General features: G+C 36.1%; 1 protein-coding gene across 2 annotated transcripts in view; it reads left to right on the plus strand.

The window, feature by feature from the left end:
* Nucleotides 1–25612, plus strand: part of LOC145261282 (FRAS1-related extracellular matrix protein 1-like) — a 277369-nt gene that overhangs the window by 249144 nt on the left and 2613 nt on the right. The window contains exons 9-10 of one of the 2 annotated variants that reach the window (XM_080119769.1): nucleotides 10859–11012; nucleotides 21384–21554. In XM_080119769.1, the coding sequence (XP_079975895.1) occupies nucleotides 10859–11012; nucleotides 21384–21554 (325 nt within the window). Of the gene's footprint in view, nucleotides 1–10858; nucleotides 11034–21383; nucleotides 21555–25612 lie in introns of both variants that reach the window. The other variant, XM_080119768.1, reaches the window with a different exon arrangement.

The following is a 25612-nucleotide window of genomic DNA, read 5'->3' on the forward strand; positions in this document are numbered from 1 at the left end:
CATATGATGAATAATATGTAGCGATATTCTTAGGGTTGCCTTGTTATTAGGTGTAAAGGGGTGCGTGTGAAATATAAGGCAGAGGTATAAAGATAGGGTAGTAAAGTTGATAGAAGTGGCTAAAGGGAAAAACAAATAATTAGGGTTTGACCGAATAGCACGGTGTGATAATAAGGGAAGACTATACTAATAAAAAATAATAATGAAATGACACCTCAAGCAAAAGATACGTTTAAACCAGGACCAAACTCAAAGAAAAGCAACCTGCCTCCTCCCTTGAGGCTTGCACTTACGAATATCCGCGGGCTTAGATCTTAGATGATGTTGAATCATATCTCCTTGTAAACAACCCGGATATCTTAGCATTAAGTGAAACTAACCTTCACTCCTCCATTCCCTCTAGCCACTTTAACATGCCTGCTTATCTCCCACTCTGCCGTAAGGACTCGGATAGGCATATGCATGGGCTTGGAGTCTATATTCGCAACACCCTCCCCCTGACTAGAGAAACAAAATTAGAAACAGACGACCAGGCCTTTATGTACTTCAGACTAAATATGTAACATAATATTAGCTACTTGTATTTCCTCTATCGCTCTCCCTCAACCCAGAACTGTACCCTAATTAACAAAGTCTCTGACAGCATAGATATAGCACTCTCTCTCTCTCTCGATAATAGCGCACAAGTACATGTATTTGGCGACTTCAGTTTCCACCACAGTAACTGGCTTGGATTCTCTAATTACACAGACGCAGCTGGTAGCACAACACATAGCTTCGCTATATCCCATTCACTATCTCAGACGGTTACATTCCCGACACGTTTCCCAGACCAATAAGACTAACATGCCTCACTTCTAGATCTATTTCTGACAACAGTTCCCGATGATTGTACAACAAATGCGCACAGCCCACTTGGGAATGCTGATCACGCTGTGATAATGGTAGAAATCACCCTAAATTCTCGCCCTAAAACTGAAGACCCACTACTCAAAACAACGAGGTATTACAAAAAGGCTGGGAAGCCATCAGGGAACTCATCAGAGATGCCCCACGGCAAAATACTATTTTCTCTTCCAGCTGAACAGTGTGCACATGAGATCATTGATTGGTTATAAACTGCAATTGAGGCACATGTTCCCACACGGAAATTCTATAGCAAACCCCACTCTCCTCAATAGTTTACTTCTGCTTGTGCAGCTGCTATTGCTCAAAGGCAGCATGAGTTCCACAGATTCGGCCGACATAAGTCCAGTTCAAATAGACAGAAGTATATAGAAGCCAGAAATAATTGTAAGAAAGTAATAGAGACAGCTAAGACAGATTACACTGAAACCACCAGATCTCATCCCGGCTGTGCTAATAAAAAAATGCTCTGCTGAGATTGCTCCAGTCCTCTTCAAACTTGAAAATAAATGCCTTAATGAATCTTGCTTTCCCGACTGCTGGAAAACCACTTCTGTGGTACCAGTCTTCACGAATTCTGGTAAAAGAACTGACCCACTAAATTATCGCCCCATTAGCCTCCTTTTTGCCAAAATATTTGAGTCCTTAGTTAATCAAGCCCTAGTCCAACACTTAACAGCTGCTAAACTCCTGACCAACAAACAATATGGATTCAGGCAAGCCCGTTCAACAGCAGATATCTTAACTGTAGTCTTTGAACGTATATACCGTTCACTGGACAAAACAGGTGAAGGTAGAGCGGTAGCCCTTGATATATCTAAGGCTTTTGACAGGGTATGGCACGATGGTCTTCTAAGGAAAATTAGATCATATGGTATCACTGGAAGAATACACAATGTAATTAAATCCTTCTTAAGTAAGAGAAAAATCCAAGTTGTCCTCGACGGTCGTACATCTAAACAATATGATATAAATGCGGGAGTACCCCAGGGGTCTATCCTTGGGCCTTTATTGTTCCTGATATTCATAAATGATCTCCCTGATAAAATTGTTTCGGAGATGGGTATATTTGCCGATGACACCACCCTCTATAACAGATATGAGGGGAAAACAAATGAACACATATCTAAGGAAATGGCAAAATCCCTAGAGGATGACCTCCAATCTGTAGTGGAATGGGGACAAAAATGGATGGTCACATTCAATGCTGCCAAGACTAAGCTTGTTTCCTTCAATAACTACAAGAAACCTTTTCTACCACCAATAGCAATGGCTAAGAATACACTGCCTGAGAGTACTTCCTTTAAACTCCTCGACCTAACGTTTACAGGAAACATGAACTGGAATATATACATTGAGAGCATTGCCAAGGCTGCTGCAAAAAAAATGGGCTCTCTCTACCATGCTAGAAAATTACTTACGCCTGAAAGTATCCTGTACCTCTATAAGGCCACCATTCGCCCATGTATGGAGTATTGTTGTCACATTTGGGCTGGTGCATCTCGCTCCTAGACAAGGTTCAAAAGAGAGTCGCCAACCTGATAGGCCCTGAACTGGCATCTAAGCTTCAGCCTCTGTCCCATCGACGAAACGTTGCATCCCTCTGCTTGTTCTACAAGTATTTTAATGGTGGACGCTCTGACGAACTGCAGACACTTGTGCACCTACGACGTAGACACCCTCGACAAACCCGACAGGCAGCTAAATCCCACCCCCACGCAGTAGAGATCCCTAGATGTAAAAGATCTTTCTACTCCAGTAGTTTCTTTCCCAGAACCGCTAGACTCTGGAATTCTGTTCCAGATCCCTGCTTCCCCAACTGTACTGACATGCAGAAGTTCAAGTGTAATGTGAACAAACATCTTTCTACTCATCTCCCTTCATAACGCCCCCGCAAATTGTCTCCAATAGTATCCCCCTACTTCAAAGTGACACTTGCCTTGTTTGGGGTGAAGATTGAATAATAATAATAATAATAATAATAATAATAATAATAATAATAATAATAATAAATCGATAAAAAATAAAAAAAATAACTATACTAAATTTAGTCAATTGGGGGAAATATTTGGGGAGATAGGGTACATGTATACAAAAGTGAGGCATAAAGGTGTAAATTATATATATAGTATTAGCCAGCAAAGCTGAGAGTTCGGTGAATGAGATAATATCCCTTTAGGTACATAATTCTTGGCAAGGAAAATGTTTGCAGATGTCTGTATTATAATCTGGAAATTTCTTGGATGCAGGGGCCAGTAGCATAAGTTCTTTATGAACAAGCAAGATAAAATCAACAAATTACATTTAGGCTCGTGTTTGACGAGGGTAATTTTACCCTGTATGGAGATTCGATGAAGTGAATTATTAATGGTAGTGAGAGAGGTTTGCAAATTCAACTTGAAATTGAAAGTTCGTCTTATAAAGAGATATTAACGATGATTACATTACCTCTAGTCCTAAATAACGATGATGAAGATTGGGTAGTCGGTATTTCCACGGTTGGTGTTTCCAAGTTTGTCATATATTTCCTTATTATAGATGCCGAAGGAGTTACTTGGTATGATGGTGTTATATTAGATCCTTTATTCATCATTGGCGCATGAGAAATGCGAAATGATTGACGTAGCGGTTTCAAGCCGGGTTAATAAATGGGGGGAACTGAGTACAATTCGGCTACCTGGACCTTTCACTGCGAATGATAGACCAAACGAGTAGTACTAACTTATAGACAGGGGAATAGACTGAATTTTTCGGTGATGAGAGTCAATTGGCATTGTCGTTGGAATTTTTATTAATATAAATATGAATATTTCCGGTTTGAATGTTTCAGGAGTATTTTTTCTTATTGCATAATTTTATATGTATTTAAGTATATAGTATGGAGTGGTTTAAATAAATTCTATTTTTGGAGGGGTTTTGTAGGTGGAAGGATCGGGGGAGGGGATCTTAGGATTCTTATTTTCGGTTTGAGGGTTGAGATACGGCGAAGGGGATGGGGTGATTGTTAGTTACTTTTTTTTATTAAGATTTGGCTTTAAATTAAGGACACAAGTTTGGGTCTAATTAGCGCGACTTTCTTATTGGGGTGCTATTTAATATGTGATATTAAATGTTAGACATGGCTTTAGATTGAAATTTGGTTAGAGATAACTGTCTGCAATATTACGAATAAAATATCTCTAGTACGAGTTAAATTTTGAAAGGGGGATAATGAGTTCACGTGGGTTTTATGTTGTAAGGTTATATTTATGTTCTATATTTAGAGATAGTATTAATAATTTATATTTAAAAATTAAAGTCTTTCTGGCCATAGCAGGAAAAAAAAGGTGGGGGTATTAGCCGTTCGCTAGAGGCAAGGATTCACAGGTGGGGGTTTTAAGTGACTGCACGGTTCGCCTTAGAGGCAATTAGTCCTTGTCTGGTGGTGTTTTTTCAGCGGGATTTTTTGTATTTCAGTAATTGAATTTTCTTTTGTGCATGCAACTGCAAATTATTTCTAGCTTAGAGAGGAGGATGTTTAGTTTATTCGGTGCTGTTATAATCTCGGTCGCCTCTGCGTTGCAAAGCAGACAGTATTTTAGACCTGGGCTGTATGATTTAGATTTCCTTAAAATTTTCCATTTTAATGAGTAGTTTACATATGTCATTTTCTTTCAGTCTTCTTACTAAGTTGGATAGGGTTGTTTTAGACTTAGATGTCCCTAGAGAGAACGATTGAAGTGGTTTGAGATTCTGGTTTCATTAGGAAAGAAGATAATCCTATGTATGTGTGTATTTTAGGGTTGGAATGTGGTGTATTAGGGTTTTTGCGTTTATGGGGGATTAATTGGGTTTAGAGGTTTCTAAGGTTGTTCGATGTGCAGCTCAGTTGAGTCTATTCTTATCGGTTGTGCGTTTATTTGTTTGGTGAGCATGCAATTATTTTTTGAGTTATGCATATTATCGTTGGTATTACTGGTTCTATAGGCTTGAGAAGCTGTTGTAGTGGATGGATGTTCTGTTACTGTGCATGAATATATGACGTCTGAATGTACACTGTCATTCTCGAGAGAAAGCTATCGAGGTCGTTGCAGTTACAGTTTGGGTAAGCCTGGCTTGCGGCGCTGCTAATTATTTGCTGTGCTGATTATATTTTCTTATTATTCGTGTTTATAATAGTTTGCGCTGTATTAGGCATGGTTGAAAAGGATATTTTGATAGAGTTTTTATTTAGCTTCTTTTAGGATCGTACTGTATTTGTGAGGGTATTTGGATGCATTTTCTACTATTTTAAAGGATTCTTTAAGGATATTGATAGAGTTTTGACACTATTATTGTATGGGGGGATGAAACCGAATATTGTTCTTTCTTCTGATTCGAGTTTTTTTTTGTGAAGAATGTTTGCTCTTTTTCTATGTGCTTACTAATTGGATTGTTTTGCATATGATCATTATGACTCGACCTTGCCTTATTTTTTTCTTAGATTTACATTTACTCATGTTGTGGGTAACTATGCCTAGGGTGTTTGGATGTTTCTTACTATTATTTGTATCGTACTTAATTGTGTCTTTATATCCTGAATTCGCTAATACGTTGTTATAAAAGTTGAAGTTATCATTGAATATGATATAATTTGCCGAGAAGTTAGAGATTCTTTTGGACACTGATATATATATATATATATATATATATATATATATATATATATATATATATATATAATATATACGAGCAAACAATCAGTAAAACATGTTAAAACACACTGAGAAATGAGTTAAAAACATATTTAATCTGAAAAGGAAACACTAGAAAAGTGGATAGTCCTACTATTATATATATATATATATATATATATATATATATATATATATATATATATATATATATATAAAAGCTGCTTACTATGTATATAGTGGAATTATTTTGCTGATTATAATTAATGTTGTCTAAGTTTCTAATTTTTATTTTAATTTGTTCTTGCACAATATAGTTGGAATATATATGTATATATATACATATATATGTATATATATATATTTCTGTACAAATATATTTTCTAATAATATATACCAATCTTAATTGGTACACTGAGCTATATATATATATATATATATATATATATATATATATATATATATATTTAAGATACAAGATTATCATATTTCATAATTAAGTCAACTCTTTTTGGCTTAAAACTTATTGGTATATGAAAATTTACTGAATTACGCGAACTCAGTATATTACATACGTCTATATATATATATATATAGTAATTTATAAAATATATATGGCGATTAAGCTACACTGAATATTCTGCGTTTCATCCACTGTAGGATTCGTCAGGCTTATGCACGAATTTTGTGGTTGCTTCTTGTTTTTATATATGTTGAGGATTTCTAGTTAGCCAATCAGCTTTCTAGTATCCACCGCGCCCCCACCTATCAGCCAATGGGCATGCATTTTATCGAACAAAGGATCTGTTTTGGAACTAGGTTAGTGGTTTAAGGTAGATCTTTTCCCTCTTTTTTTATATATATATATGAATATACCTATGTGTACACACACATGCACACATATATACATATATATATATATATATATATATATACATATATGTGTGATCGTTTATGTATATTCATGTTTATTTAATTTATTTATTTGTTTGTTTTCTATTGTTATTGTTAGTTTTAAAGCTATTTTGTATCGCTATCCTAGAGTAAGTTTTATTTTGTGAACACAGTTGTTTGCTATTTCTCGTCTACAGTTTAATAGATTTTGAGGTTCTTTAAAGTACAGGAGAGCAAATTTTTCATGGAGGCCTAATTTACATGGGTCGTCTAAATGTCTGCATGTGGTAGCTTGTCTCATTATTTTCCATTCGACTACCGGCGAATGTCCACTTTCTTTGAGTTCCCAGTATTTATTCGCTAATGTTGTTTTTATACGGTGTTTTTTATTTTTGAAGGTACTTTTGTGGTCATAGTATCGGGTTTTAAAATCTAAGGAAGTCATGCCTATGTAATATTTCTTGTATTCGGGTTTTCTTTCGCAAATATTGTTGCTTGATAAACTACACTTTTTGTTAGACATTTATTTTGGACTGGGCAAATTGTGCGGTGTCTTTGCCCAGTCCAAAATAAATGTCTAACAAGAAGTGTAGTTTATCAAGCAACAATATTTGCAAAAGAAAATCCGAATAACAAGAAATATTACATAGGCATGACTTCCTTAGATTTTAAAACCCGATACTATGACCACAAAAGTACCTTCAAAAATAAAAAAACACCGTATAAAAACAACACTAGCGAATAAATACTGGGAACTCAAAGAAAGCGGACATTCGCCGGTAGTCGAATGGAAAATAATGAGACAAGCTACCACATGCAGACATTTAGACGACCCATGTAAATTAGGCCTCCATGAAAAATTTGCCATCCTGTACTTTAAAGAACCTCAAAATCTATTAAACTGTAGACGAGAAATAGCAAACAACTGTGTTCACAAAATAAAACTTACTCTAGGATAGCGATACAAAATAGCTTTAAAACTAACAATAACAATAGAAAACAAACAAATAAATAAATTAAATAAACATGAATATACATAAACGATCACACATATATGTATATATATGTATATATGTGTGCATGTGTGTATACATAGGTATATTCATATATATATATATATATATATATATATATATATATATATATAAAGAGGGAAAAGATCTACCTTAAACAACTAACCTAGTTCTAAAACAGATCCTTTGTTCGATAAAATGCATGCCCATTGGCTGATAGGAGGGGCGCGGTGGATACTAGAAAGCTGATTGGCTAACTAGAAATCCTCAACATATATAAAAACAAGAAGCAACCACAAAATTCGTGCATAAGCCTTACGAATCCTACAGTGGATGAAACGCAGAATATTCAGTGTAGCTTAATCGCCATATATATTTTATAAATTACTAACCAGCTCTACCTTCGTACTGAGCACTTTTGAAGTAAATACTTAAAGTTTACGCATAAATCTATACTTTCGTATATTAAATTTGTGTGAGTAAACGAAGTAGTTATATATATTTATATATATATATATATATATATATATATATATATATATATATATATATATATAGCTCAGTATACCAATTAAGATTGGTATATATTATATTGGTATATATTATTAGAAAATATATTTTTACAGATATATATATATATATATATATATATATATATATATATATATATATATATGTATTCTTAATTCATATAAAGTTTGGTGTGTGCATCTATTTCTATATTTCTATATACAGAATTCACTTCTAAACTAACAGGTCATAATGAATTTTAAAACGCAACTGCTACCTTTGTTTATTGTTTTCATGTGGTTATGAAAGTTCTTTTTATGTAAGCCCTCCGTCTATCGATCCACGTTTATGATACTACTCACTCAGTCACTCAGAAGTCATAGCAGCAAACAGTCTCCATGCGGAAGCTGTCATTATCCACTTTTCCTCCTACCAAGAAAAACGACAGTTAAGCCGGAAAAATATTCTTTGTGATGAAACAGTTCGAAAAAGAAAGCAAACTTAATGTGACATATGTGGTATACAATTATCACATTTAACAGCGTAAAAGATTTATTTCCCTAACTGATTGGGGAGAAAAAGACATATATATAGAAAGCTTGCATGGCTGGTCTTATTTAGATAGGATTCATTGGGTAACGGATTAAATAGACTGGAAATATCATTTTATTTAGAAGCAGGGCCCGATACATGTAGCAGTATAGGATATAGGATCGGATTTATTACGGTAACTTGAACCCGAGATATCAATGCTGTCTACCATTTGTATGTCATTACTAAGTATGTTTGATATACAAATAAACAATCTGTGACATGTCAGTCAACGTTAATACATTATACATTATTTGACTATCATTGTAAATAAATAGTGATTGAATAAGTATATCTGGGGGATCAGAGAATAAAGTAGCTAGCTGCTTTCAATTGAAAGGAAATTGGTTAGATTTTACGAACAAAGGCTAGAGATTACGACAACGTTCACAGAAAACATGAGTTACATTGAGAGCATTGCCAGGACCGCTGCGAGGAAGGTAGCCTCTCTCTATAGTGCTAGAAACCTACTAACGTCCGAAAGTATCCTGTATCTCTATCAGGCCACTATTTGCTCATGTATGGATTATTGTTGTCATATTTGGGCTGCTGCATCTGCTACTAGTCTCTCGCTCCTAGACAAGGTCCAAAAGAGAGTCTCCAACTTGTTGGGTTCTGAACTGTCATTTAAGTTCCAGCCTCTGTCCCACCGACGAAATGTTGCATCCCTCTGCCTGTTCTACAAGTATTTTAATGGTGAATGCTCTGATGAACTGCAAGCACTTGTGCCCCCATGACCTAAATACCCTCAACAAACCTGACAAGCAGCTAAATCCCATCCCTACATAGTAGAGATCCCTTGATGTAAGAGAGCTTTCTACTCGAGTAGTTTCTTCCCCAACTGTACTGACATGCAAAATTTCAAGTGTAACGTGAACCGACATGTTGCTTCCCAACTTCCTACATAATATCCTAAGAGCTTATGTCCCTGATAGTAGCCCCTTACACCAAAGTGGCAATGTGCCTTGTTTGGGGTGAAAATTTAATTATTTTTTTTTTTAAATAAACAGCTTCACTTCGGCTCAAACGCTGCTACTACTACTGAATAAGGCTATATTTACTTCATCGTAGTATAACTATTGTTGCTATGGTTACTGACTTAGACATGATTATTTAGGTTTTTGCGTATTATTTAGGTAATTATTGACAGCATCTTATGCTCCTCATCCTCTGCTATGTTGTTGTTGTTGTTGTTGTTGTTGTTGTTTTTGTTGTTGTTGTTGTTGTTGTTGTTGCTGTTGTTCTTCAGTATGACTGATTCATTCATTTCGAATCAGATAGTTATTGTTAGCATTTGTTTCTCTGATATCTCTAGTTATAAATATTTCTAAAAGGACATCGGGTACTTACAGAAGAGATCGCGTAAAAGTTGCCAACGTACATAAGTGAAAGTCTTTTTGTGGAACGAACTTAGCCATTCCCCGATGCTGTTGGGTTGCTGCTGTTCTTGCCTATCTGGTAACAAAAGATTTCATGGAAGAATTTTTCTTCTCCTTTTTCCTTCTTCATCTATTTCCTCGCGTCATTTCTCTCCTCTTTCTCTCTTTTTCTTTTTCTTGTCTCTACTTTTTTTTAGATTTCTTCTCGTTTTTATTTCTGGTATACTTGTATAAGAGTTTTCTTCTTTTTACATCTTGTAAGCACATTCACTATATTCTCCCATCATTAATTACATTTAGTGTACAAACAAGCAATCAGATAGATTTATACTTGTTAAAATTCTGATCTAGGTTCTGGCAACAACGCGTTAGCATCTTCCGACATGGTTATGAAAGAAGGCTGCTGAAAACATGGAAACAATTGTCATTCTTGTTTAAGAAAGAAATGTGTTCGTCCTTATAAATGCCCATCCTCGGCATTTTTAGTATTGGAGCATCTCCATGCCTACTTGTTTTCTACAATTTTCCTTTCGGTTATTCTGCATATAGATTCATATTTTTACATTTTTCCTTTTTCACAATAAGTTGTCATTCTTGAGAGAAAGCGATCATTAATACATTCGTAATGCATACAGTAATTCATTCTCGACTTTAATATGAAAACCTTGTTTTTTTGGTTTAAATAATCTTCATGAATCCATTGAAATTTGCCGCCTGCTGACAGTTTATTGATGATTAGTGTCGGCATCTACCGACTACTGCTATAACCATTCTGGAAGATGCCGACACAATATTGCCAGAACTTGGGTCAGAAATTGAATAAGAACTGATAGATTATATCATAGACTAAATATTATATGGTTGCCGTTTAATTCTCTTTATTAAGTTTATTTTTATTGTTTTTGCATTTCAGGGGGCTAAAATATGTACAGAAACTACAAAAGACCTGCTCTTTTTAGACATGGCAAGTAAAACACTTTACCGTTGTGATGGCAAACAATGGCGCGAATGGCACTTCCTTCAAGGTCAAAAAGACGAGCAACCCCAGAGTAGTGTCTGTGAACAAGGTAAATGTGATTGCGGCAAAGGTAAATGGTCTTGCACACAAAGTAACTCTTGTGAATAAGATAAAAGAGAGAATGAACCGAGTAAACGAGCGCTTTAGAAGGGGGTCGAATTGAGGCACTAAGCTTTTTTTACAAAGGAATCACCACTTATCAAGGCCCAGGGGCCACTTGAGGATAATGGTTAAAGAGTATACAGTGGTTAAAGGTACAATATCATAGTAATCGTTAGAAGTATAAATTCTGTAAATTATATTACGGTGATCCTTTAATATAGACTGCATTATGAGAATATTCGAACGCGTGTTGTAGCTAAGGTAGAAGTTTGTCTTGGGTCAAAATACGATCTGGGAATCCATACATCATCTGTCCATCTATGGCTTCAATAATAAGATAAATACATTTCAAGCCTTATTAGAGCAAGAAGTCTGTCTATGATATGGAAATCTCCAATTTAGCAGGTAGCCCTAACACGTGATAAACATTGCCTCCAGTACTCCTCATTTCTTACATAGTGGAAACAGTGGTCATCCAGGAACTGCAATATCAGTTTTAAATAAATAATGTATAGAATTTCATTGAGGGGTTGACAAAAACAGTATTTTATTCGCAAGGGCAATCTTCATATAGTTCAAGTCTAAATGCAAAAAAAAAAACTATGTAAGGATTTTTTAATATATTATAATCAACAAAACATATCCAACAAAAAAAGAGTACATCATTATTGAGCCATAATTTGAAAGTTAAGAATTATGTATTTTATTGAATTCTTTTATTTCGGACTTCGCATCTTTTTGTAAAAGTTTTTATTTTGTCTATGTGGTGTTTATCTTCTTTGCCTCATCCCGTCACCATATATATATATATATATATTAAATATTTAAGGAACGAATGAATAAAAATCCATGAAACTTTGAGAAAGTGCTTACAATACTATTCAGCTACTCCAGTCAGAAAATAAAAGTATTTAAAGCAGTATTAGCGAAACTATGGTAGAAGATAGGAATATCTGTTGATTTCAGTGTGTCAAGTTATTAACGAGGTTAAGAAAAAAACACAATATATCCATGACTTGTTTATTGAAATAATTTAACACATTAAATGAACTAGGAAAAATGTTTAGAACACAATAACTACATGGTAATTTCTACGTTGACATAATTAGTAGGGGGTATACGATCCTTTTTTATAAATGACTTGTAAAAGACGTTGGTCTATAGAATTAGTCAAATTTATGATTTCGTCAACAGTTATCCATCACGATACTTCTTGGGAACATCCAACAAATTATCTTTGCTCTTAAATTGGCGTCCACTTGCATAGAGGCGTCGCTTCATGATACTCTAAAGGCTTTCAATTTGGTTCAAATCTATTGCTTTTGTTTGCTGCATGCGAGGGAGCATTATCTTACATAAAAATAATGGTTGTTCTGAACGTCAACCTTTGCTTCTTCAGCCGTGGTTCAAAGTGCTCCTTCAGAAAAGCTATCTATAAATTTGACGTCACTTTTACGCTTTCTGGGACTCTTCATGGGCCACTTTTACGCCTTCAGGGACTCTCCATGGGTCAACTAAAGTACCTCCGATAATCCCAGCCCAAATCATTATCCCACCACCACATTGCTGGCGCCTTAAATGCTGATGACGATGTCGTTCATGTAGGATCCATCCCTTGCTTCAGCCATCTGGGCTATCATGAGTGACACACACTTCATCCGTGAACAAAACTTTGGAAAAATCCGTTTTCATATTGACAGACTTTGTCACTTCTTTCAGAAGGCGACATTGAGTACTTTTTAAGACATTCTTCAATCTGGCTTGGTCAACGACTTCTCGACTTGTCTGCCCAGGATTCTTAACAACTTCACGTTTAATTTGGGGTAGAAAACGGCGTGAAACAACTCTAGATTTACTTTATCAGCTCTCTTACATACATTTGTAGGGTCCTTGAAAAAGTTCTTTACAGTTTGATAGTATCTTTTGATATTCTGAAGGTAGTTTTACCTTTTGCTAGCTGTTCTGTTATAGTACTCTTTTCAAAACTAATCAAACCACCGTTACGACCCATTTTATTGACGAAAGAAACTGCTTTGTTAATAATTTGACACACCTCAAATACCGTGGATTCAGCAATTACGATGGCAAGTTGTTTACATTGCGCGGAACAGTACGAAAATTATACAGTACGCGCAGCTCAGCATTGCCAACGTTTCCGAAGCTTTTGATACAAAACTACCGGTAAGTTTCTGAAACTGGTAAAAAAATGTTTACTCGTTAATAATTTGACACAGTATATATATATATATATATATATATATATATATATATATATATATATATATATATATATATATTACTGTTTTTTTCTGCTTCGTTACACATGTTTCGATTAACGAATCGTATTAACGATCCGACAATTTCATCAGACTTGACGGAAATAATTATTATAATGAGGAAAAAAGAATATTAGAAAAAGCTCAAGAAACTCCAATGAGAGAACAGCAGCAGTCAAATTTAAAAATATTGAGAAATGATAATGGGTAAGAGGGAGGTTAAAATATTAAACCAGACACAGATAGTATTAGAGAGAGATGGAAGAGAGACAGAGGGAAGAGAGAGAGGGAAAGGGTGAAAAGAAGGAGATGATATGGTTAAAACGTAGAAGCAGAAGTAGAGGAAGAGAGAAGGGGATAAGAAATAAGAAGGAAAAAAAGGGATAAGCAGCGTTAAATTGTGATAGTAAGAGATGGAGATAAATAGATCGGGATAGGAAGGCTGGGTAGCCGTTGAATACATGTCATGGGAAGTTTGACACGTTAGTTAGCAATGCGATTGAGGGGGGCGTTGTTTGCAATAATTAAAATAATTAAGATGTGTCCTCTCAAAAAAAGTTTATATACATCCACCATCGTAGAAGGATATAAATAATAATAATAATAATAATAATAATAATAATAATAATAATAATAATAATGATAAACCATATAATAAGTGAATGCAGCAAACTGGCTGAAAAGGAATACAAGAACAAACACGACCAAGTGGGAAGGGTGGTACACTGGGAATTATGCAAACAACCGAATTTCGAACACACAGACAAGTTGTACAAGCATAAGCCGTCAACGGTATTTGAAAACAAGAATCACAAGTTCTATGGGACATACTAACTGATAAACCCATCTAAGCAAGAAGACCGGATGTCGTAATAATAAACAAGAAAAAAATCCTGTCAAATCCAGCTGGCCGCAGGGTGAATATCAAAGAAAAGGAGAAACGGAGCAAATACACAGAGCTAGCCAGACAGCTGAAAGAGATATGGAAGATGAAGAAAATAAAAATAATACCTATAATAGTAGGAGCACTAGGACCAATCCCGAAAACCTTTGAAAAACAATGGGAGAAATTGGAATCAAAGGAACGACTAGAAAAATACAACGAACCACAATCATGAAAACAGCTGAAATATTAAGAAAAATCCCTTGAATGAGGAAACTAACACATAGGAGCAACAAGTGCGGGCCAGACAAAATGCTGCAAAGGCAAAACATTAAAGACCACATGAAACCAAGAACACTGAAATCGCATATCTATAAGTTCTCTATCCCAACCCTACTCCCATTGCCACATCACCCCCCCCCAAAAAAAGTGCGAGACCAAATAACCAAATAATCAAAAAAGAAAGAGGAAGGAAAAACCGATGAACTGACCAGACCTTAGCCGAATAAGTGTGAAATGAACTGGGACCTTGGGGAGGCTGTATTTATTTGCTTCCCCACTGAGCAAATTAGGTACAAGGCCGTTTTTTAATGTGAAGAGAGAGGGGGACGGGGAAGGGAAAAGGGGACCAGCTCCCGAGAGGTGGGAAATGGGAGCTGGATAGTAATTTGCCAGCTGGCCCATGTAGGGTTGCCCCTACATGTACCAGAAGATTGCCACAAGGGCAATAGTCTTAGATTGCAGTATCTGCCGGAACAGATGGTATTTATTTGCTCCCTCACCGAGCAAATAAGGCACAAGGCTAATTTTTAATGTGAGGAGTGAAGGGAGGGGGAAGGGAAAAAGGGGACCAGCTCCCGGGAGGTGGGAAATGGGAGCTGGTTAAAGGTCAGGTATGTGGGGTTGCCCCCACATCTGGTCTTTTCTTGCAGTATCTGCCGGAACAGATGGTATTTATTTGCTCCCCCACCGAGCAAATTAGGCACAAGGCCGATTTTTAATGTGAGGAGTGAAGGGAGGGGGAAGGGAAAAAGGGGACCAGCTCCCGAGAGGTGGGAAATGGAAGCTGGTTAATGGTCAGGCATGTGGAGTTGCCCCCACATCTGGTCTTTGCTAGTCATAGCTAGTCATAGCCTGCAGTATCTGCCGGAACAGATGGTATTTATTTGCTCCCCCACAGAGCAAATTAGGCACAAGGCCGATTTTTAATGTGAGGAGTGAATGGGAAATGGGGACCAACTCCCCGGGGAGTAGGGGAGCTGGATAGTGACAATTGGTATGAAGGGTTGCCCCTACATTGACCAAGGTCTTATATGTGGGGTTTCCCCCACATATGGTCTTTGCTTGCAGTATCTGCCGGAACAGATGGTATTTATTTGCTCCCCCACTGAGCAAATTAGGCACAAGGCCGTTTTTAATGTGAGGTAAAAACCAGCTCCCCTAAAAGTAGGCAAAAAGGGGGCACTCTGGTTACCAAAAATAATAATTGTCCCAGTATAGAGGGTTTCCCCTCCATTGACTGGTACAAACCATCTTAAGTGCAGCATCTGCCGGAACAGATGGTATTTATTTGCTCCCCCACTGAGCAAATTAGGCACAAGGCCGTTTTTAATGTGAGGTAAAAACCAGCTCCCCTAAAAGTAGGCAAAAAGGGGGCACTCTGGTTACCAAAAATAATAATTGTCCCAGTATAGAGGGTTTCCCCTCCATTGACTGGTACAAATTATCTTAAGTGCAGCATCTGCCGGAACAGATACTACACTTTGCTCTTGGCCCGAAGGCCACAAAGGTCCTCCCGTGTGAGGGAGGTGTGCCCGGGACCTTGGGGAGGCTTAGCGCCACTCAATTCCCAGCAAAGACTAATAGCTGCTGCCAACGAGAAATCAATAGCAGCCAGCTGTGTCGATAATACAAACTTATTTGCAAATGTTATCAAAAGAGGCGGAGAGTACTGGAAATCTGGGGAGACTTGTTGTCACTCAGCTTCCAGTGAAAACCACAGGCTGTTTTCAGGGAAAGGTCTCTGAAGACATGTGTGAAAACTCCTTGTGAACAAATGATAATGGATGTAAAATAAGATTCGCTAAGTAATTGTATAAAAACAAAAGGTATAAGATATAGAAATATAAAATAAAGTAAAATATATAAGTAAGGATTATTAATTAGGCGAGATTAGACAAGTGTACGATAGTTATGTTTCTAAAAACATAGTTGTTTAATATTTGAGAGTCTGTATGGGGTTGATCGGATATAGCGGGGTCATGATATTTAAGAGTAAAGTGGGTAAGGGTTAAATCATAATGATTCAGAAGTCTTAATACTTTAATTCGGGGTACTCGATATTTAGGGTCAAATGTATTAGAAATTGTTATAAATGTATATATACATATAAAAAGCACAAGTATGCAAATGTATACTCAAATATAAAGGGGCATACTAAGACAAGTGTAAATGGTGATATAAATAGAAATAAAAATACTAAAAATAATGAAGGTAAGGATAAGGATAAATATAATTCGCTAAGTAATTAAATAAATAAAGGTGGTGATGAGAGACTTTTAAGCTGATGTCCAGATGGAAGAGTGTTATTAATCTCATGGCAGACGAAATGAACAGTTAGAGAAAACAAGAAGTACACATCGTTTGGAAAGTAATGGTAATAAATGTCTTTTGTTAAAACAGAAAAAAGCAGAGTCGGATTTATTTATTTTTATTTGTTTGTTCCTTTTCGGCGGTACCAGACGGCGTAGGGACCCGAGAGCGGTTTGAACTGTTACGAACACGGTTCGAGCGTAACGATCACATTACAACTAGAGACCTCATCAGGGATTCTGCATGTACAAAAACAGAGTGCGTAATGAAAATTAAAAAAGTTCACAGCAGATCTTGATCACGAGGGGGTCACATGATAGTCAAAAATAATATAAATTAACGGTATTTAAATAAGTGTAAAAGAAATAGAAAAGGAAAAGAAAAACAAATACAAACATATTTAAAATATATATAATGAAAGAGAAATAATAATAATAATAATAATAATAATAATAATAATAATAATAATAATAATAATAAAGTTATCTCTATATTAATAAAGTAGCCACAGAAATTCTCCTCTGGACAAAAGTATCGTAGGTTTGCAACAACAGATGCCGTATACGAATTCAATACATATAGGCAATTAGCCACTATCTTATGTGGCTTTCGAACACCATTTAGACACATTCAGTCATGATAATAAAATACTAGATTCCATCCTACGAGCAATACCATTACAATCGCAATATCTACAAAGGAAAATATCCCTATTTTTCTCTCTAAATATTTAGTCAAACCACTGCTACCAGTTGTTACCTGGACTTATTCTACACGTTCACAGATCCTGTGATTATAACGACCGTAAGTGGTTCATACATACATAGAATAATCTTTCCAATTTCTGATTTCTAAATAATAAAGGTTCCCTGGGCAAATTCCTCCATTCTGATTTGCTATGCTCTGAAAATTCTCTTATTCCAGAATCCAATTCTTCCCTTTATAAACGAACAGTTACTAAAATTATATTATGGCGTCACTAAGAGACGTATTATTTCGCCGGGCGTCAAGTTCATTTAATGTATAGGGCATTACAGCCGTGTATGTGTGCGTGCGTACGATTATTTATATTTTTTTAGTAAGTTACAGATTTTAGACGCAAACCGTTTGTCTATTTTTGAATTATACGTAATATCCCCGACTGTGGCCTACACCTTCCGTAATCTGTAATGATTCACGTAACGGACATAAGCATATGTAGATACTCATGGCAAGGGGAAGGAATTTTCTAACTAATCTATATTTTCATCCAACATTTTTATAAAGAAATCATGCCATAAGAACTGGATTTAATCTGAATATCCTATCGAAAAAATATTACGCTCTGTTTTCTGCATAAGTCCCCATAACATATGGAAGTACAGAATATTAAAACAAAGCCTCCCTCCCAAATAATAACGTTATTATTTCAGCACGATCCGTCGGAATACAATTGATTGCGATCTTAAATAAAGCCACTCTACAATTACAGCATTAAGTGGTTTATATTTATTTGATTAATATTCACACCAAAAGTAATTTACCGATCATTATCAATTTTGGAGCACATCTGCTAGGCATCTAAATATGAGCTATAATTACTTTCCTTTAGTGTCATGAGAAAGAGGTGGAAGCCCTTCTTAAAACTACCGTAGTAAAATTGTTAATTAGATATGAATAAAAGGCTCTATAGAATGCCCAAAATTTAAATCTAAAGAGTCTTGGTTTTTCGTGATCTAAGTAGACTTATATTTCATTTTGATTAAGTTAAAAATGAGGAGAGCCAAGTAAATTTTCGAATAAAGAGTTTTACAATCATTTATTAGGGAAAAATAAGTAGTGAGGGGATAAGACTATTAAATCTCTGTTTGGTTAGAAGCTAGAGTAAACACTGGTTAGCTATAAAAATAAATCTGAAACATACATCTCACAATCCGCTAGATTATTTTTGAGAATGAAACGCAACTTTTACTGTGTAGATTACTTACCATAAGTATATTTTATACTATTAATAAGCTCCACTCACATCTTAAGAACTGTTTAATTAAATACTGAAATTGTATTTACTTACAAAACATACACACATATATTATATTATATTATATTATATTATATTATATTAGCCTGGGTGCTCGGCGTTTCCCGGGTGTTTGAGGGAGGTGTTGAGCAAAAAATAATGTGGTAGTAGGCAGACAGGCTCGAACCCGTAACGTGAATGCGGAAAAGAAATTGAAAGAAAATCTAACGTCTTACTGCTACTCCATGACGTGACCGGAATTCTAAAGAGTTCAAATTTAACGTAGTCAATCAAAGACAAAAGATGACTTGCAGAGATAGCGTTGCTTTTAAATTTCCCAGGAAAGCAAATTAGACAAAAAGTCGTTTTTACTATGGGGGAAACCCCAGCTCCCTCAAAAATGGAGCACTCCGGCAGTATCTAAATAAATAGTTATTGTCTCAGTATGGAGGATTTCCCCTACATTGACCAAGGACAAATTACAGAACAGATACTACCCGGCCCGAAGGTCAGGCGTTTGCGGTCGAATAGTTTCGCTTTATTTATACAAAAAAGACAAGCAAATAGCCCAGCAACGGCACAGTGTGAATTTTGTTTAACTCGACCAAAAAAAGATAGAGACGATGACCGTTTGCGAATATGAGATATTACGATCGAGGAAATATGCGAAAATTTCTCGTGCAATCTAACCGACGCAAGAAGCCTTTCGTGGACATACACAAACGTTCACACCCATGTTGCCCTTTATAAATTATACTAGCGGGGTATCCGGCGTTGTCCGGGTGTTTGTAAGTGTAAAAGAAAAAAAGTTTTGGTAGGGAGCTTGAGGCTAAGGCGGAAAAAAGTCCGACACGTTACCGGGACGCTAATCGGATAGGGAAGTGCGAAGGGTGTAAATTAAACGTTTAAAAAAGCAGGTGGTTAAACGAACGTCAACGTCTGGCTTTCTAGGTCAAACATCACGCTATGGAGAAATGAAATCACAACGCGAATTTTTTAACATAAAAGTCGCTCAAATAAAAGATATAGACGACCCTGTTTCGTAAATTCGAAATATTATAATCTAGAAAGTATATAAGTTGTAAGAATTAATGGCACCCCCCCGAGCACCCCCAAAAAAAGACTTTACAAAGATATACAAAAATGCACACACAAACACACACACACACACTTCCGTTTTTATATATTATATTATATTATATCATAACTAGTGACAATCGCACCAACCAATACAACAAAAAAGATAGATGCATGAATTCCGACCAATAAAACAGTAATTTTCCCTCTTTGTCAGAAACATCGCTCGTGAATTATGAGAGCTAAACGATAAAATACGGGAAGTGAGAGTTACGCAGCTGCAGAAAATAAAGCCAATGTCTACTTGATGTTGAATATTAGAAAAAAGAAAATATCCACATAAACTGTAATGCTACAACCTCTAGGTACACAATCTTGGGAAACAATATAAACCCTATAACAACGTCCGACAAACAGATACTACCAAAATACTCAGCCCGAGACAACTATGTCACAATATCAACAAGTTGTATTTTACTTTCCAACACATTTAAGCATAGTCAACATAATACACTGTTGATTTTGAGAAACACCTCACATGCAAAGTGAACTAATTTACATTCTCTATCTACGCATTGCTAGACTTGATGAAATCAGAATATCAGTAATATAATTATTTAGTTATGTATAGCATCCAAGTGATAGTAATAGCAGGGTTGGGGGATAATTCAAACTTGATTTATTGTAATACGTTCTCAACTGCTAAAATCTGCGCTATATCATGAACAACATTTTAAGATGATAATAGTAAAACGGAAAAGTTTTCAGAAAACTGATAGTAGAACTATTTTCCCCAGGAATCCTAGCAGGATTTTGCCTGATACGTCAACCAATTTCGCTCCTGATTATGAACAAGACGAACGAGTAAATGATCCACAAAAATATGATTGTGAAATGGTTAACTGAGCCTGTGAACAAAAGTGACATCATCATCATCATCATCATCATCATCATCAATTTTTCCAATTATTATATGTAGGATATTTTAAGGCTGCTTACATATCAACTATTCTTTCTTCTTATAATAAAATAATTATCATCTAATTATATGTTTAAATAAAAGAAATTAACGTTTTTTGTTGTTAATTTATGATAACAATCTAAATCTGTTTCTTTAATAAATAATCCTTTTTCTTTCTTTGACAATAAAAATTAATTGTCGCAAAAAAATATTCTTTGAATAAGTCAAAGATCGTAATCTTCAAATCGACGGCGACAGAAATCTATTCGATATTAGCAAAATTTATTCTGACAGTTGTAAAATTGTTATTTTTATCACCCACCGACACCGATATTCCAAAAATTATTTTTGCATTTTGCTTTTGATGATCGGAAGATCTAATTCTTTTACATTGGTGTAATAGGTGATAATGTAATAACAAAATAAGGTGTAAGTATATGATAATGCAGATTATTAGTAGTATGTATTTGTGTGATGTTTTAGTTATATTTTATAGTTATAATCCATTGTTTATCAATTTCTACGTGCTTCAGGATGGGCTGAGTTCCAAGGTCAGTGCTACAAATTCGTGAACGAGAAGGTCACATGGAATGATGCGGAGTTAGTTTGCCGCGGGTCATATACTGCTCACCTGGCCAGTGTTTTATCACGGAAGCATCACCGATGGATGGGAAATCTCAGTGGCAAGAATTCCTTTTGGATCGGTAAGTTCCAAATATATATATATATATATATATATATATATATATATATATATATATATATATGGTGATTGTCACTTCCTGACAGAAGAAGACCATCTTTCCCTTGCTTTATTGTTGATTACTCATTCATTTTCATGTATTTTTGAAATATCTTCTTTTTATTTTAATTATATACACATATATACACATATACATACATACATGTGGAGATGTGATCAAGATGTATCAATTCCTATTTTCTGTGAGAACGAAGGTGGCTCTTCAGACCAGCCCTGCTCTTACACAGTCTGTTGCAAAGGTCACACTTAAGTTGAGATTGAGGGATGCCAACTGGTGCTGCTCTATTGTGGACGCTCATATGACGCTTAAGACCACTCGATTTACAGACCACAGAGTAAACAGAACATCTGTGCCCTGCAATGTTTTCCCCATCAAAGAAAGATTGATCTCCATGTGAACACTTGTGGCTAGCTAGGTCAGCTCCAGATAAAGTCATTTGACCGTATAAATCACAGGTGTGGTCCTGCATGAACTCCTCCGACAGACCTGGTATATCTGACAGATTTTTCTTCCGGATATCACGCTTCATTTTTGCATGCTCATAATTTTTCTTCTCAAAACTATCACAGCCATGAAAGACCAAGGAGCGCCACTTTTTACGATCATTGGAAGCATTTTCTCAACTGAACACGTCAATACCAAGAGCTTTAAGATTATCTTTGATGTTATCCTTAAAGCGTTTCCTCGGTTTATGTTGTGGACGCTTTCCTTGTGTAATTTCACCATAGAACAGGCGCGCTTTTGCAATCTATCGTCGTCTATTCTTGTCAGATGTCCAGCCCACTTCATCTGGTTGCGTATAATCAACTTCGCGATACAAGGTACGTCAGCCCGCATGAGAACATCCATATCAGGTATAAAAGTGCTCCACCTGATGTCCAGAATGTGTCTCGGGAATTTCTGGTGCACTCTCTCCGTGACTTTTATGTGTCTACCATAAGTTGTCCAGGCCTCAGAAGGGTAAAGCAGGGATGGTAAAATACAAAATTGATAGACACTGATCTTTGTATGAATAGTTATACCCCTGTCAGACCATAATCGCTTCTCTAAGCCACCAAAAGCCTTAGTGGCACACTGTATCCTATAGTTGACCTCAGCATCCAGGGTTCCATCTCTGGCGAGAGTACTACCCAAATACACAAATGTGTCAACTACAGCAAGTCTCTTGTTGTTGACAAAAATATTTGGTTCCACATACAAACTACCGGGTGGAGGTGTGAACATGACCTTAGTCTTCTTAAGACTAATAGTAAGCCCAAAAGACGCACAGGCCCCCGAAAACAGATCCATGATACCCTGCATACTCCTCTCATCATGGGCCACGAGATTGGCGTCATCCGCATAAAGCAATTCACGAATCAGGCGCTGAAAGGTCCTTGTAGAAGCATGAAAACGACGAAGATCAAAGACCCTACCTGTGGTTCTGAAACGCAAATAAACACCTAGAGAACATACCCTAAACGCATACGATAGCATAGTTGCAAAATAAGTTTTAAAAAGTGTAGGTGCTAGGATATCACCCTGCTTCACACAATTGTCAACCGATATGGGTTCTGATAGGTATCCGTTGAAGTTCAGGCGCCCCTTCATATTAGTGTGGAGCTCCCTGAGTAATCGTAGAAATTGAGGTAGGCATCCCAACTTCCCCAGAATTATCCATAGGGCACTTCTGTTCACCGTATCAAAAGCCTTAGTCAAATCAACAAAAATCTGATAAAGCGGAACACGGTGTTCAGTACATTTCTCCTGCAACTACCGAGCAGAGAAGATCATGTCCGTGGTTCCTCTGCCCGGACGAAAGCCACTTTGGCTTTCTGGAATGACGGATGGACAAATATACTTTTAAAATCTATTGAGTAGAACTCTGGAAAATACCTTGCCAACTGCTTCCAACAAACTTATCCCACGATAACTTCCACAGTCGGTTCTGTGCCCCTTTCTCTTGTACAGTGATATAAGAATTGCATCAACCCAATCCTGATGGACGTGAACACCCTTCCAGACATCAGTGATAAGATGTAGAATTTCATGAACAAGTTTATCAGAGGACTTCCACAGGAATACCATCAAGCCCTGGAGCCCTCCCAACTTTCACTTCCTTGATTGTTTCTCTAATTTCATTCTTAGATGGGAACACAAACATTTCATGGATAAGCTTCTGTTGTGATAAAAATTCATTGATGACGTCCTCATCAACATTAGAGGGGTTGTCAAAGAGATCAGACTAATTCTCGGTCCAACGAAGGAGAATCTTGTTAGGATTCTTTATAAGGGTAATTCTATCATTTGAGAATAGGGGAGATGTAGATAGTGTTTGAGAACCAAAAGCTTTTTTCAGCAAATAGTACATGCGTTTGAGGTCTTTACAATCAAAAGCCATCTCGATTTGGTTGGCGAGTTTAACCCACCACTGATTCTTCATTTGTCGGAGTCGCTTTTGGAGAATACCCTTATTTGCTTTAAGTGACTGTTGGGGGGACTCTCGGCCTCCATGAGAGGCAGACAACATCTTATGGTGAAACGCATTTTTAGCACTTAAGAGTTGAGTAATTTCAAAATCATTATCATCAAACCAATCCTGGTGTTTCGATTTGCGGAAGCCAAGGACATCTACACTTATTTCATAGATTGTATATTTAAATGCGCCCACGACCCATCAAAATCAGCAGAATTAACTATGGATCGAAGGTTTTCACGTACACTTGGATCATCCAGACTGGACACATCAACCCGCCTGGGAATCCCAACACCACCCAACCTACACTTCCTCCTTATACAGATTTTAAACTTCCCGCGTACCAAAAAGTGATCTGTGCCACATTCAGCTCCACACATAACACGCACACTACAGACGTCCCTCAAATCTGCCTTCCTGGAAATAATGTAATCAATCAAGTGACCTTATATATATATATATATATATATATATATATATATATATATATATATATATAATTACTTCATTTAATCATATAAACTAATATACAAAAATATAATTTCATACGTAAATGTTTCAGTATTCACTTCAACACTGCTCAACACATAGGTAGAGCTAGGTAGTAAGTTATGAAAATATATATGGCAATTAAGCTACACAGAATATTCCGCGTTTCATTCTCGTGAGAATTCGTTTGGCATTATAATCGGTGTAGTTTAATTGCCATATATATTTTCATAACTTACTATATATATGTGTGTGTGTGTGTGTGTGTGTGTGTGTGTGTGTGTGTGTGTGTGTGTGTGTGTGTGTGTGTGTGTGTGTGCGTGTGTGTGTGTGCGTGTGTGTGTGTGTATAAGAGCAAATAGTTATTAAAACATGTTTAAAAAAACTTTGAAAAAGAGTTAAAAACATATTTAATCTGAAAAGGAAACACTTAATAAGTGGATAGTCCTTAATCCGCGGAGTTCTGAGTAAATACTTTCCTTCTCATCAGAGGGTAGGAATTAGCAAAATGCGGGATAGGATTTTGCATACAAAAGTATTTGATGAAACTGCAAGTAAGTCAAACATCTTATTTGATAACAAAAAGTGAAGCAGAGGAAATATGGTGAAGAAAAAGGTGATTTGACGTGAATGGATAGTCTCGTGAAAGGGAAATTATCCAATGACGGTAAAATCCAAAAATATAAACCCAAGAAAGTTAATTGAATTTCCATTCGCACAAGTAAAATACAAGGAAATCACGTAATTGGAAGATGGTCCAAAATAATCCAAAAGGCCGAAATCCATGGAATAATTCACAAATATGTACAAGGAAAAGTGGGAAAAGTTCCAATTATATTAATAAAAGAAAAATAAGATATGCGTTTGAAACGGCTGCCGAGACAAATTAGTAACAAGAGAAGACGTTGTCCAGGATTGAATGAGGATTAACAAATGTTTTACCCTCCCATATTTTATTGTCATCGAAATCGGTGAAATCGCCCATTTCTAATCAAATCGATTGATTGCCTACTCAGAATACCGGAAGTAAGTTTCACATACCTCACCGCAGAGA

This window comes from Euprymna scolopes, chromosome 37 (genome assembly GCF_053919585.1).
Source record: "Euprymna scolopes isolate OS-2025 chromosome 37, ASM5391958v1, whole genome shotgun sequence".
Classification (NCBI taxonomy): domain Eukaryota; kingdom Metazoa; phylum Mollusca; class Cephalopoda; order Sepiida; family Sepiolidae; genus Euprymna; species Euprymna scolopes.